We start from the raw sequence: 16,158 nt of genomic DNA on the forward strand, positions 1-16,158 counted from the left end.
TGGGTGAGCAAACCCTAACCAAAGAGTTGGAAGCTCAATGTCCATGTGAGCTCTGCCAGCGACTCAGCGTGTGACCTTGACTTATATTCTTAGCATCTTAGTTTCTTTCACTTTGTATCATCATCCCTAACATTCTGTTTGAACATGGATTTCAAATCCAAGCCCGATATTGATTCTCTGTGTTAATTTGGGCACATTCTTCAATCTTCTTAGTCCTCAGTTTCTTAATCTGTGAAATGGAGAGAATAATCTTGTTTTACTATTGGCTGTAAGAATAAATGAGGTATTGCTTATAAAATGCTCACCTCAGTACTCAATTCAGTTGCACTTGTGGTTGTTTTATCATAGCTGTTTGATTTTGTTATTTGATAAACACTAGACTTGTTGAATGTATTAGTTTCCTGGGTCTGTCATAAAAAATACTACCGATTGGATGGTTTGAACCACCGAAATTTATTTGTTTCATAGCTCTGGAGCTTAGATGTTCAGAATCAGGGTGTCAACACGGTTGATTCCTTCTGAGAGCTGTGAGAGAGAATCTGTTGCAGGTTGGGAAGCCTTAGGCTTGTAGATGGCATTTGTTTTGGGTCTTCACATTGTCTGCCTTTTGAGCATGTCTGTTTCTGTGTCCTTTTGTAAAGACACCAGTCATATTGGATTAGGACCCATCCGAATGATCTCATCTTAACTTGATCACCTCTGTAAAGACTCTATTTCCAAATAAGATCACATTTTGAGGTACCAGCAGTCAGAATTTCAACATACCTTCATGCTATGGAGACACAATTCAGCCAGTACCATTGAAAATGATTAATAGTTGTATTTCTTAAATGAAATAGAAATGAAAAATCACTGGACAGTGATTCCCCTTCCCTCCACTGCACTTGACATTCACAGCAGTTCTTTTAACTGGATCGGGTGAGTGGAGTTAGTTTTGACGAAGATCTGCTTCTTTCTGCAAAGCAACTCCCAGAACCTTTGTCCTGGGTGGTGAGTCCCACAAGTACTTTTGGAATTGCAAGTCTATCATTTCTAGTTCACGACGTTGTTATAGGGCCCCCGGGATGGAAATAACACACCAGGTCTCAGTCAATTGGTGTTCTTTCCCTGTTTTTATAGCACTCTGCAAACTCTCCTGCTGTTTACATGTGACTTATATTCCTCTGGTGGTCCCTAAATAGATGTAATAAAAACAGATTTAGAATATTAATCTGACATGGTTCAAGCCAACATGGTCTAATAGAAATTTATTTACTGGAGATGGTGAAAAATCAGAAAGAGTAGAGTGTAAATCATTTCTTAGTAAGTATTTGTTGCTGGCTTCTTTGGCACTGTTTCTCAAAGTGCAGTCCTGGATTCCCGGTGTTGTCTGTGGAAAATGCAGATTGCAAGGCCCTGCCCCCATCCTGCATATTCGGTGTCTTTCAGGGAGGGGTCCTGCAATTGGCATTTCTGTTGATCTGCCCATGTTCCGAGTGGTGCTTCCCCCTGCAATGTTTGAGAACCACTGGTTTCCATCCTCTCAGAAGGAAATGTGTTGTGTTGTCTGAGTCAGATGGGTTTCAATGCTGGAGTCTGTCCAGGGCCGAAGACCAGGAGGGCCAGGAAGCAGGTGTGGGGCAGACGGCCCAGGGATGGTCTGTGGGCAGACGGAGGAGTCAAGTAGCCATGGTGAGGACAAGTGTGTCCAATCCTTTGTAAGGTCACATCTGCTGAGCATGCTAAAAGGACAGTGGATTTCAGGTGTGACAGGGAGGCCTGTAAAGATTGATGGGGTCTGTACTGTCGGCAGGTGGTTTGACCTGGGGCGTGAGTCTCTGGTAGCCTCAATGTATGGAGGTCTGAGCATCATCCTTATCAAGGGTCTAGCAGCTGGGAGCACTGGGGTGGGGTAGGGGGTGTAGGAGGGGCTGACGCCTAGTCCTGAGGGGAGCTAACTCCACTCACCTGACTCCACTCACCTGACTCAGTGAGGTGGGACCTCAGAGCCACTTGGAGACAGCTGTGTGCAAATTTGGATTTCTGAGCTTGAACCAGCCCTTTTTCATTACACTGTGGGAATCTGTATTTTTAAAGCTCCCCAGGTGATTTAATGTGACAATCCCTCGGGATAGCATTTGGGAAGCATGAGGAAAGAGCTGGCTTTGGGATCAGTGACCTGGTCCTAATGCTGTGACCTTGATCGTGTTACTAACCCACTCTGAGACAGTTTGATTATCTCTCAAATGAAGATACAGATTTTTTTCTTTCTTTCTTTGCTGTTGTGAGAATTACAGATAAGAGATGTGATACACTTAGCACACTCTCTGGCACACAGTAGGCCACAATAAATGGTGGCCCCAAGCCTTGTGAAACCTGAGATTCTAGGCACAATGAGAATCTACTGGGCAAAGGAGTCAACAGAGGAACTCTGATTGGAATTGGGATAGAGGATGAGATCTTGACTCTAGACAACATTGCCTCCTGGTGTCCAGAAATGGAACTAGGAAAAAAGAAAAAAAAAAAAAGAAAAAAGCAGCACTCATGTCAAGGCTTAAATAGTATTTACCTGTGCAGAGCAGGCATTATTCTAAGCACTTTATGCACAACCTTTTGAATAAGTACTATTGTTATCCCATTTTATACATGAGAAAATTGAGGCTCGGAAAGATGCGCGCATGGTTGCATGGTCCATTGTGCAGCAGAATTGAGTTTCAGACCCAGGTCATCTGGCTGTATCCTCAGCGCCCTGTTGCTGCCTGTTTAAGCCTCATATGAGGACAGAGTGGTCTTTGAAGCACAATGCTGAGTCTCAAAAGTAAGCTGGGACTCAAGAAAAATGTTTCCAGCTATTTTTTTTTTTGCCATACATTTCTAGATGTTAAATTGTACAGCCACTTCATGACAAAGTTAGAAAAGCTGGCATTTTCATAGCAGAAACTGAGCTGTAATAACCTCCACTATTGCCAAAGGCTTGATAAGTTCTATTAGAAAATCCATAACACAAAATTATCTTAGAGTGAAAATCCCTTGACCACTTTATATTCCATTCTTGCATAAGATTTTATTTTGTTTTATTTTATTATTATTGTTCTTTAAGTTCTAGGGTACATGTGCACAATGTGCAGGTTTGTTACATATGTATACATGTGCCATGTTGGTTCGCTGCACCCATTAACTTGACATTTACATTAGGTATTTCTCCTAACTTGCATAAGATCTGACCTCTTTCATGGGTCAATTAGAGATTCAAAGGGCCTCTCTGACCACGGTTCCTTCTCCCTTAGCCTCCAGCCTCACTGACTCAATCCTCATTCAGTTGATAGAAATTTGAATCTCTGATCAAGGTTTTCCCCACCTTACACATGAGGCATTACCGAATATATTGGCTTAATTCTGAGAGGATTTTGTTAGAATTTCAACCTTTTGTGACATTCTTCTCTATCCCTTCTCTCTGTTCTCAGGGCATAACCTTCGGTGGCAGGACAAATCAGGCCAGCACGCAGTCTGCCAAGTCCCTGTCAAGAAAAACAGCTGGATCCATTTCTAATCAACACTTCCCAACACAACACTTCTGAGTCTCTAAAGGAGACCAGAGCTTGAAACTTTCCAGACTTCCAATAGATATTGAGTGCAAAAGGATATTTAGGTTGTCTTCACACAAATCTGGTTGATTTGAGAGATAAAGGGGGGAGAAAACGAGTGTGACTTTCACCTAAGAAGTCACATGAACATATTTCACATTTGAATTACATAATGAATGATGGTTATTGAAGTAGCCCAAACCTCTACCACAGAGCGAGGGATATAGCTCAAGTGGCAACCAAGCAGTTGCAGAACCAAGGAATGGATGACTACAAGTATCAGGACAACTATGGGGGCTATGCCCCCAATGATGGCTATTACCGTGGCAATGAGTCCAACCCAGAAGAAGATGCACAGAGTGATGTCACCGAAGGTCATGATGAGGAAGACGAGATCTATGAGGGCGAGTACCAGGGTATCCCTCACCCAGATGATGTCAAGGCCAAGCAGGCCAAGATGGCGCCCTCCAGAATGGACAGCCTTCGGGGCCAGACAGACCTGATGGCTGAGAGGCTGGAAGATGAGGAGCAGTTGGCCCACCAGTACGAGACCATCATGGATGAGTGTGGCCATGGCCGCTTCCAGTGGATCCTCTTTTTCGTCTTAGGTTTGGCCCTGATGGCCGATGGAGTGGAAGTGTTCGTGGTGAGTTTTGCCTTGCCCAGTGCAGAGAAGGACATGTGTCTGTCCAGTTCCAAAAAAGGAATGCTAGGTAAGTGGAAATTTCCAATGATCCCTCCAATGAAAGGGAAGGAGAAGTAAAATTTATATAGTATCTGTCACTATTAGGCACTTTAAATATATCACAATGTACCCATTTTGCTGTTAAGGGATTTTTATCTTAAAGAAATCAATTGATTGGCTTAAGTTTGCACAGCTAATAAGTCTTGGAGCTTAGATTTCTATTGAGGTCTATCTGACTTCTGAGCTCTTAGTTTGCTTTCCAGATCTTGTTGCCTCCTTGAGAGTCAGATTTCTTTCTTCTTCATATTAAACCTTCTTCGATGTCCAAATGACAAATATATTTTGGGAGTGGCAAATGTGGGAGTGGCAAATTAAACCTTCTTCGATGTCCAAATGACAAATACAAATGGGAAGAGACCTCTGGCTGGTCTCTTCCACTTGGTCCTTCTCTCTGTGTCTTTCCAGAATCTGATGGTGTCTGTTCCTGGTTTCTCATGTACATAAATGTTAGTAGGCTGAATGCCCACATATCCTGGGGATGAATGATGGGCTTGAGCACACCAGTGGAGTCCCTGCAGGCTGTTGGGAACCATGCTGTGAGGCACAGATGGATTCTGCAGGATAGAGGAACAGCTTTGCAAATCAATTAAGAGATCAGCATCATCAGAGCCAGCATCAGGCTGAGGCAGAGAGGATTTGTGAAATTAGAGAGAGGATATGCACAAATGGTGTGATGTAGAAAAGATTCATCATCATATGGACAAGCATTTGTCTTTAGTCACCAAATGTCCTGCAAAACATATCTAGCCTCTAAATTTAGAGTCCATGAAATTAATTGTGCAGCAAACATGCAGTTATTGAGAACTAACTGTGAGTCAAGTTCTCATTCAAGACCAGGACATGCTTGTGACCCTGAAGAGCTCAAAATCTATCTAGCAATTCAGTTCCTTCATTCAACAAATATTTTTTATTGATTTACCTTATGCTAGACTGTGCTCAGGACCTGGGAAGAAAAAAGCTTTTGTCTCTCAGATAATTTGCATGTAGTTGAACAAACAGACATTAACAAACACAGAGAATTATTTAGTTACTGTAGGAACAGTCTCTATGAAATACCTGGTGTAATTCAGATCCCCAATATTTGCTATAGAGCAAGAGCTAGCAAACAGTTCTGTAAAGACCCAGATAGTAGATATCATAGACTTTGCAGACCCAGATGGTCTCTGTCACAAACACTCAACTCTGGCACAGTAGCACAATAGCAGCTTTGAACAACATGTAAACAAATGGGCGTGACTGTGTTCCAATTAGACTTTATTTACGAAAAAATGGTCAGTGGGCCAGATTTAGCCTGTGGGCTGCAGTTTGCAATCCCCTGAATTAGGGCCACTGTAAATAAAACTGAGATATCAAATAAAGAACATCTGCATAAAGAATTGTTCCTAGGGGCTTTTTAAAATGGTTTTACACATTTGTGTTTAACTAAAGGGCCATTGAAAATGATTAGAACTATGTCAGATATAACCATGAGGGCACCAAAAGAGACAGAGTATATGCAAACAGAAGGAAGGGCTTGAGAAGCAAGGATATTACCTAGAGTTTTTAAACACCAACATAATTTTAGTGTAGTTCTTTTTCATATTAAAAAAATTCTGCTACCTGCTTTTAAGTATAAATAATAGATTTTTTTAAAAGGACAAAACCAACCAACCAACCAACAACCAACCAATAAAAACCAAAAACCCCAAACAAAACAAAACCATCTCCAACTGATGTAAACATTTCCAAGACATTAATTTGTTTTGCAGTATTCCCAGCTGAAACCCTGGGTCCCTGTGAGTCCAAATTGGCAACGTCGGTAATGATTTCATGCCCTGCTGGTCTCTCTGGCACCGTGGTGCCTAGCAGCCTCATTAACAGAGCTGCAGTATGGTTGCAGCCCTTGCTGGCTCCTAGGGCAAATGCTGGGAGTTGTGGGAACATGGTCTTAATCTGGGGAGTCCAGGTTTTTGTAATTTTGCTCCTAGTGTCTGCCCAGAAGATGCTGTGACTCAGCCCAAGAGGATAAGGCAGACCCTCTGAACATAGGTGGACTTCCTGTGCACTTGTGGGACCCTCTTTGTGGTCAAGAAAATGAGTGTCTAAATGGATCCAGGGGGCTGGATGATTTGAGGATTTCATGAGGCCAGAATTTCCACACAGTCACATGGAACCTTCAGAGTCACCATGTCAGTTAGATGATCTTTGTCCTTCAGTGTAAACACGCAGACCCAGATTCAGAGAGTTTTATCTAAGGTCACATAGCTCATAGGTGTCAAGCAGGGGTTTGACCCCAGGTCTATTTGACTTAAAAGTCTGGGCCCATTCTGCCATATCTTACTGCCCTTCTCTCATGCCTGGTTTGTGGGAAAGAGGTCATGCCATACACAGGCCACTGTCTGTGTCATCAAGCACCTTATAGATTGCTTGGAACACCAGACTGCTTCCAGCAGAAAGGGAGCATGGTGTGCTGATAATGATGTGGGCACTGGAGTCCGACCTCTGGGCAACTGGGTGTGTCCTATATGTCATCGATTTGCTAGAGACCTTGGGCAAGTGATGACTACTCTAATTCTTGGTGTTTCCATCTGTAGAATAAGAGCAGTAATACAGTGCTGTGAGGACTAAATGAGATAATGTAGGTGTAAAGCAACCAGCACTTGGTGCCCCCTCAACAACGATTAGTTCTTGTTACTTTATATTCTGCCATTCTGCCTTCTGGCATTTGCAGTGATCTATACCTGCAGTGAGATGATGAAGCAATGTGGCCCTGGAGCCAGTTGCTTGGGTTTGAGTCTTTGCTGTGCCATTTCTTAGTAGCGTGATTTTGGGAAAGTTGCTTGGCTTCTCTGTGCCTTGGTTTCCTTATTTGCAAAATGGAGATAATAATGGTGTCTACTTCATAGGATTTTTGGGGGGGGAATTAAATGAGGTTAATCCATTTAACATGGCTAAAACAGTACCTGGACCTAATCAGTGCTCAAGATATCTTAGTTAACATCGTTGATTGTGGTTGTTATTATTACTAAACTCATTGCTTGATAATGATTCAGGAACAGATTTTCTCCGGTGAGACTGCAAATTTCTTTCAGCCAGTGTTTTTTATGGTAGACTTCTAAGGTCAAGCTATCCTACCTCAGCTGGTAAAAAGGCTGTTTATGTTTGAGTGCTGCTAACTCAGATCTCTCTTTCCCCATCCTCTCGCTGTTTAAAAAAAGAAACTCTCTGGTTGGGTGTGGTGGCTCATGCCTGTAATCCCAGTGCTTTGGGAGGCCGAGGTGGGAGGATCACTTGATCCCAGGAGTTTGAGATCAGCCTGGGAAACATGGTGAAACCCGTGTCTACAAAATACAAAAGAAATTAGCCAGATATGGTGGTACATGCCTGTAGTTCCAGCTACTCGAGAGGCTGAGGTGGGAGGATTGCTTGCGCCCAGGAGGCGGAGGTTGCAGTGAGCTATCATTGTGCCACTGTACTCCAGCCTGGGTGAGAGAGTGACAACCTGTCTCATTAAAANAAAGGCTGTTTATGTTTGAGTGCTGCTAACTCAGATCTCTCTTTCCCCATCCTCTCGCTGTTTAAAAAAAGAAACTCTCTGGTTGGGTGTGGTGGCTCATGCCTGTAATCCCAGTGCTTTGGGAGGCCGAGGTGGGAGGATCACTTGATCCCAGGAGTTTGAGATCAGCCTGGGAAACATGGTGAAACCCGTGTCTACAAAATACAAAAGAAATTAGCCAGATATGGTGGTACATGCCTGTAGTTCCAGCTACTCGAGAGGCTGAGGTGGGAGGATTGCTTGCGCCCAGGAGGCGGAGGTTGCAGTGAGCTATCATTGTGCCACTGTACTCCAGCCTGGGTGAGAGAGTGACAACCTGTCTCATTAAAAAAAAAAAAAAAAAAAAAGAAAAGAAAAAGAAACTCTCTAAAAGTGATGTCTTTACACTAGACTTCTACTTGATGACCCAGGAAAGGAATTCAGTAAGAGAAATCTCCATTCCCAAATTCAAGTGTCAAATCATAGGATATTTTGTTATTTTTTCCTGGAAATGAATGAATCAGTTCAGAAAATAAATAAATGTACCTTGGCCAGGTGACAAAAATATCTGGGTGCTGCTGTCCTATTTTTCTGAGCTTTTAGAAAGATTAAAGTTTACTTCTCTTGAGCATTATGTTTTGTTGGATCCTCATCTAGAACTGTCTCACTTGGGGAAGAAAAAGGTCTGTGAGTATGTTGTTGACATTGAAGGCTCAACCCTGCCTAGTGTCCAGCAGTTGGTCTCCTTCAACTCTCAATGAAGGAGAAGGCATTCATTTGTTAATTAAAGTCTTCATCCATTCTTTGAAAAAATGATTGAACATTACCACACGCCTGGTACTCCTCTGGTTTATAGCAATACAAGGAGACAAAGTCCTGGCACTCAATGAGTTTTATTCTAATGGCAGAAATGGAGGTCACACAGAGATGTTAAATACAAACACCACAATATAATCGTGCAATGCAGCATTCAGTCTTATCACTTTTATTCAGATAGGAAGGAAACAAAGACAGTGTAAAGGGATAGAGCTTGAGCTTGGGGGAGTCGTTCTAGAATTAGGAGATTTGTTTTTGCAATTGCTCTATTAATGATTGTGTGACCTTGGGCCAATCTGAAGTCTTCCTTCTGAGATTCCACAATTTTAGGTGGTTGATGAGTGAATCCACATGTATTTTAACCTTTTATGTGATAATTATGCATTTTCTGGGTATGTAAAAGAAAAATCACCCAAAGAAATGACAAAACTTAGGAAGCTCAAGGCTATGTGGCAGGGTAAGCCATTTGGTTCTTATAAATGACATAACTGGCAACGGATTATCATGTTTAGGAGTGTGGAGTTGATCCCACCAGCAATGGAGAGCTGTTTAATGGGGAGCTACGAAATATGCCTTTGAGGAAGGAGGTGATAAGATGGGGCCTGTGGTTTAGGATGATCACTCTACCCCAGTGATTTTGGTACTGAGAGTGCTTCTAGAGGAGCAGAATTTTGGGGATGAGTTTTCTGAATTGGCTCTGGAGTTTCTGGAATTATCTTTTTAATCTGATTAGATTTAAAGATAATTCATTTTTTTGAGTGTGAGAGCCTTGTCTCCCTGGAGTTACTTTTAAATGGCAAAAACCACAATTATTTTTGCACCAACCTATAGCATGACAATATTGGCGATACATAAGACAAACCAACTCCATGCTTTTCTGCCTGCATTTGATAAATCGACACCAATTTTTCATAATTGCAAATAAGCACCTCAACCTGGAATTGTGGGCTATTCCTTACCTTCATGCCTATGAATGTGAGCTTCCCTTTCAGGCAAGAGTTCTATGTTTTGCCTGCAGAGTTTTGATTTCTTGGAAGGATCCAGTGACTTGTGTATTTTATTGGCTGTTAGTTTCTTGCCATCTGCAGTGAAAAGACTCTGGGAGTTACACCTTTCAGAAAGTGATTTAGAACCTAACAGTTGACCCCTGGGGCATGGTGTCTGTGCTAGCCACACAGAGGACACAGAGCAATGTCAGATGGGGCAGATTCATTAGAATAAATTGTGAGCTGAATTTTTGTGGCAGCTCAGAGATAGATATATTACTCTGCTGTCATGAAAGATTATCCCGTGATTGTTTTATATGTAATTCTAGCCAAGCATCAGGGCAGAATATTTGATTTATGAGCCATGTTTTGTTTAGGCCTAAATTCATTGTCAGTTCTTGAAAAGAGGAGCCACTCTGTGTCTCAGAAGGAGGTGGTATGGAGGAGGGTGGGTCACTTGTCTGGCACAAAATATGCCCTCAGTAAATACCTACTTACTCATGATGGTGAAATCCACCACTGGGAATGTCCATATATTTCTTTCTGTGTTTGATTTATATCAGTTTTCTTATTTATACTGTTTAGATCATGTAATTCTTCAGGATAGACTGATTACCTGATGCTCTTGTGAAAAAAAAAAGCTCAGAAGAAATAGAATAAACTTAAAATGAAGGGCTCCCTTAGCAGGCATACGCGATTGCCATGTTTGGGAATGTGGAGTTGATTTCACTGGCAATGGAGAACTGTTTAATGGGGAGCTATGAAATATGCCTTTGAGGAAGAGGTGATAAGATGAGGCCTGTGGTTTAGGATGATCACTCTGCCCAAGTGATTTTAGTACTGAGAGTGCTTCTAGAGGAGCAGAATTTTGAGGATGAGTTTTCTGCATTGGTTCTGGAGTTTCTGGAATTGTCTTTCTAATCTGATTAGATTTAAAGATAGTTTATTTCTGAGCATGATGTATTGTTATAGCAGTAGTTCCTTTCAAATTTTTCACATTTAAAATTTAATTTCAACTTTTATTTTAGATTCCGTGGGTACATGTGCAGGTTTGTTACATAGATATATTGTATGATGCTGAGGTTTGTGATATAAAGGATCCCATCGCCCAGGTATTGAGCAAAGAACCTAACTGTTTTTCAGTCCTTTCTCCTCTCCAGTAGTCCCCAGTGCCTATTATTCCCATCTGTATGTCCACGAATACCCAACATTTAGTTCTCACTTATAAGTGAGAACATGCGGTATTTGGTTTTCTACTCCTGCATTAATTCACTTAGGATTGTGGCCTCCAGTCGCATCCATGTTGCTGCAAGGAACATGATTTTGTTCTTTTCTGTGGCTGTGTGGTATTCCATGGTATATATGCACCACCTTTTCTTTATCCAAGCTCCATGTTGATGGGCACTTATGTTGATTCCATGTTAAAGAACCTTTTGACTCTATTTCTAGGAGTAAAGAGAGCACTGATAGTCCATGTTGTGATGTGGCAATGAAGATACGTAAAATATCACTAGAAACATCTAATCAAATACTTATAATAGGCAAGAATCTGGGTGACCAAGTACATGATACCTTCAAACGTTTTTGTCAAACTAATGAGTATAATGACTTTGGCTGGTAGCACTAATGTTACGGGACAAAGTAGGGAAAGAAATGGATGAGCCCAAGGATTCAAATTCCCAGCTCAAATGTTGCATAAAGGACATAAAATCTTCTGTGTTTCCCTTGAAAGAGATCCTTATCTCCTAAGATTGCTGAAAACCAAACCCAGAATCTCATTCTGTGAGTGGCTGAATTACAGTGAAAATTGAATTCCCAGCCTTGCAGGGTGTCTTCTGTTAAAGTGAGAACATTGACTGGGAAGGAATGAGATCCTGAAAGTCAGCATGGGGATGTGCGGGAAGACTGAGGAGACCGGGAACACTGAGCCCCTAAATTCTGAGGAGTCTTTTTTGCCAATATAAGCAACCTCTCTGCACCCGTTCAGAGAAGATGAACTCTGCAGTGACTGAGGAGGCTGTAAGTGCCTCTCCTGAGGCAGTTGCCTTGCAAGACTTGCTGATTCTCGTCAGGACCCACCCCCTCCAACCCTCTTTGCTTCTATACCTATAACTAGACTCAAGTCCCATCAGGCCTCTAAAGGTGAGGCACAACATGTGGACCATGAAGAGGTGGCTACACTCCAAAAGAATGACTTGATTTTTCTAATTTACACACACAGAAATCTGGAGAATATATGTAGGAATGGATATTAAGGGTGTGGGATACTGGTGGAAGAAACATAGAGTTGGGTCAGGCTAAATTTATTGATTTGGGCCCACTAAGCAGAAGTTCTGCATTTAATGTTGCAGCTTTACCAGTTTGTTTCATTGGTTGGCTGAAATGTAGATCAAAATGTGGCCCATAGTAAATGAACTTGAAATGCCAGACCTATGTTGGTTTATGGTAGAGGAAGGGATTGAAAGGCCTAGGAATATTTGCATCTTAGATGGATTTTTCATTTCAGACCTACTCACCCACACTGGGATGGTTCAGAGAACACATGTTTTACCATGACGGTGAGGGTTTCTTGAGGGGATCCTTAGTGTCCTTAAAGAGGTCTGTGATTACTGTGCTCTCTGGGACAGACCTTCTAGTGTGAACTGTAGTCACTGAGTTGGAACACCTAAATGCAGTGGGAATAATTGGATCCCAGGGTGCAAGGGCCAAGTGGTGGCACTCAGTCACCAAAGGCAAGGGGAGTGTGGTTACTGTAGTGGACAGCGGAAGCAAAGCAGAAATCAGAACAGTCTGACCTGTGTAGACCTATGGTACTGGCTAGTCAGTTGTGGCATTTTTAGAAATGAAATAAAAAGAAAGCCTACTAAACTCTTACTTGATCTGTATAAGAGTAAAGTTCCAGGTCAAGTGAACAGAAGTCTAATGAAATATAGAAACAGAGCATCATGGCTTCTTGGTCAATTCCCAGACTTGAGCTAGTTTACAGACCCAGAACCCCTTTAATGAAAGGGAGGCTGAATCTCCTTGAGGAGGGACCCCAGTACACTGCCAAAAATTTATACCATTAATCTTTCTCCCAGTGTTCCCCAAAGAGACCTGTGAGCTTTTACTAGGTGACTGTGCATTAGGGAAAGGAAAATAGTCAGACTTTTTGAAGATGCTTGCTCTGAACTGACACTAATTCCAAGAGACTGAAAATTGTCACTGTGGCCCATCAGTCAGAGTAGGAGCTTGTGGTGGTCAGGTATCAATGGAGTTTTAGCTCAGGTCCATCTCACAGTGGGTCCCCAAACTTGTTCTGTGGTTATTTCCCCAGTTCAGGAACGCATAATTAGAACAGACATCCTCAGCAACTGGCAGAATCGCCACAATGGTGAAGAAAGGATCATCGAGAAGAGAGACTGGAGGTGGGAGAACCCATAGAATGTTATTGGAGTAAGAAATATGCAATTCCTAAACTAATCTTTAGAGGTAATAGTAGAAGCCATTTGAGTGTTTTGAAAATTGAGGTTTTATGTAGGCCTTAAAAACATTTCTGCTATAAGCACCATTATTTTCTTGTACAATTTATGCAAGGAAGAAAACCCTTCTTAACGTCAAGAGATTTACATTTTTACACAGCGGGTTGTGTTTATTATAATACAGTCAGTGAATTCATAGTCTAAGGGTTGACTATTACAAAGCTTATGAGTAAATTCACTTTTCTGTAACTAACACACAATGAATAGAAATAAATTTTTCTACAATCAACCAACCAACCAACTAGCCAGCCAACTGAAAAGCAAGCTCCGTACTCTCAAGATTAAGAGCAATTTCACAATTAAACCACTGGAGTTAAAAAAAAATTTCTCGAAGAGAACATCTTGCACACAAAGTACTCATTTTATCATGTGAGATACAGATTCAGTGTGGATTTAGCTTTGAAGGTGACGCTTTCCCCACTTGTCTACTGCTATTTTTTTTGTGCCTTTCAGCTTATTCCAACATCAAAGGAGAGAGCCTACCACCCATTACGAAAGCACCTGTGTCAACAACTTTAAATTATTAACTCCTTGTTAAAACTTATGGTTTCTGAGTTATTGCTTGGATTTTGATCAAGATTGAATCAAACATATGTGGAGCTTGTGTAGATTTTAGTTTTATTGGGAATAAAGAGCAATGTCTGGAAAGAGAGGGAGAAGCAGAGAAAGAGAGGGGGAGAGAGAGACAGAAAGAGAGAGAAAAGACAGGGCAGTAGAGGATGGTTCTTAGCTCCCAAGGATGCTGGGAAAATTAAATGAAATTACCCCTGGTCTCTGCCCTAACTACTCTGCTCAGGATCTGCACACAGTAGATACTTAGTCAGTACTCATCTTGCTCCCCTGATCCAATGGCAAAACCTGATGTTTTAGCTTCTCAGTTGTTTCAATATTGATTGGAGCAAGGATGTCTCAGGACATTCTGTTCACTTTGCCTGCAGAATATCTCCCTTGGCAATGTCACCTTCAAAGACTTTAATGAGTTGTTTTTCCTCCACAGTTAAGTGCACCCTTCTGGAAGACCTGGTAAATGAAAGATGTTTAGTAACTACCAATTTGCTAATTATCAGAATAAAAATGTTATTTATTTATTTATATTGATTCACCTATATTTATACTTATATTTGCTCCCACAATGGAAAACTTCACCAAGAATAAAAAAGACTCATAAGACCCTTGACCCACATGTTGGAAAATATGATCTTCCAGACCACAGAAAGCACAACAGAAATGAATGGGAGGAATTCTTAAGCAAACTGGCATATTTACTGAGAATGGAGGTGGAAGTTGCAGAGTTGGGTGTGGGCTGGAAATATATAAAGCTCATTCCCTGTACAAGTATATGTAAGCTTTTGACCTTGGTGGTCCAATGAAGAGGGTTTAGAGATGGATCTTTTATAGAATCATGAGGTACTTTATTCTGGTTATCTATTATTGCATATCAAACAAGCAAACAAACATATACTCCCCATAGAACCAAAACCACCATGCCATTTACTTTGCTTATAAATCTGCAGTCTGGGCAGATACCTGGCCCCTGTCCAACTTGACACTGCCTGGGGCAGCTGGAAGGTGGGAGCTAGAATCATTGGAGGGCTCACCCACACAAATATCTGGTACCCAGACTGGAAGACACAGATGGCTGGGGCTTCTTTTGAACATCTCTCTCCATCTCCATATGATCTCTAAATGTGATCTTTCCAACATGGCAGCTCCAGGGTAGCTGGATTTTTTTTTAACCTGTTGGCTTAGGGCTTCCAAAGGGGCAGATCTTGGAAAGAGATCTTGAGAGAGAAAGACAAGCAGAAGCCTTTCATGACTTTGCCTCAGAAGTCAAGCATGTTATTTCCTTGAATTCTATTTGTTGAGATAGTAATAAAGACCAATTCAATTTCAAGAAGAGAAGAAATAGACTCCATCTTCTAATGGAGGAAATGACAGGGTTCTGGAGAGCATGTGAGACCAGAAATTTTGCTGAGCTGTTTTTGCGCAGTATGGTCAGTTACTGACTTTCTTTAGAATGAGTCCTCTGTGTGGCCCCTCTCAAAGTCATGCTCTATTGACATGTTGGGCCGGTCAATTCCATGTTCTGAGGGGCTATCCTTTGCGTTGTAGGATGCTTAGCAGCATCCCTGGCCTGTACTCACTAGATGCCTGTAGCACCCTGCTCCTAGTTGTGACAACCAAAAATGACTCCAGATATTGTTAAATGTCCCCTGGGGGGCAAAATCACTTCCAGATGACAACCACTGCACTAGATTAATATCCTTAATCCTGACTGCCCAATAGAATCACCTGAGGAGCTGCTGACAAAATCCACAGGCTTTGCTCTAGAATAATTAAGCCAGAATGTTTATGGATGAGTCATGGGCATATACATTTTTTAATAGCTCCCTCGTGATACTATTGTTCAGCCAGAGTAGGGAACCAGGTAGTTTATGCAAAGACTATGTATCAGTAGGAGCTGCTGAGATGTCAGGGTTTTTGCTTATTGTGCTATATAAAAAGTAGGAACTATCCCCACGTGGCTTCCTTCATGTATTTGTGATGATGTTTGGAATATTTGCACATATCTTGGGTAGCATGGAAAAATGGAACTGCGTTAAAAATCTTGTACAGTGCTTTATAGATTTTCAGTGGTTTTCCTAATCACTCTTATTTGGTCTTTAAATGACTCTGTGAGATGAGCAGAGTGATGGTCCCTATTTATGCAATGAAGGAAGTGTTGCTCAGAGACCTTAAGGGATGAGTGCTGGACTCCAGTTCCTAATGTGATTTTCCTATCCCGTGTTGCCACTCATTGTCACTATGGGTTCCTTTATATTAATGAAGTTGAAAGGCTTATTGTCTCCCATACAGACTTCTTCATAGAAAGCAAAATAAACTGATATGAATAAATCAATTATTTCCCACTGTCTTGTATAACGTGTTACTTTTTCTCTAATTTAAAAGCAAATTATAATAATTATACCACTACCACCACTACCAAGAGTTACAATTTGATAAGTTCTTTCTT

At 41.5% G+C, this 16,158-nt stretch overlaps 1 protein-coding gene across 1 annotated transcript in view; it reads left to right on the top strand.

The window, feature by feature from the left end:
- The window catches only part of SV2B (synaptic vesicle glycoprotein 2B), a 185,525-nt gene that overhangs the window by 114,409 nt on the left and 54,958 nt on the right, over positions 1–16,158 (top strand). The window contains 1 exon segment of the mRNA XM_017891372.1: positions 3,444–4,276. Coding sequence (XP_017746861.1) covers positions 3,826–4,276 — 451 coding nt within the window. The 5' untranslated portion in view covers positions 3,444–3,825.

The sequence above is a fragment of the Rhinopithecus bieti genome, unplaced genomic scaffold, assembly GCF_001698545.2.
Source record: "Rhinopithecus bieti isolate Rb0 unplaced genomic scaffold, ASM169854v2 scaffold_20798, whole genome shotgun sequence".
NCBI classification, from domain to species: Eukaryota; Metazoa; Chordata; class Mammalia; order Primates; family Cercopithecidae; genus Rhinopithecus; species Rhinopithecus bieti.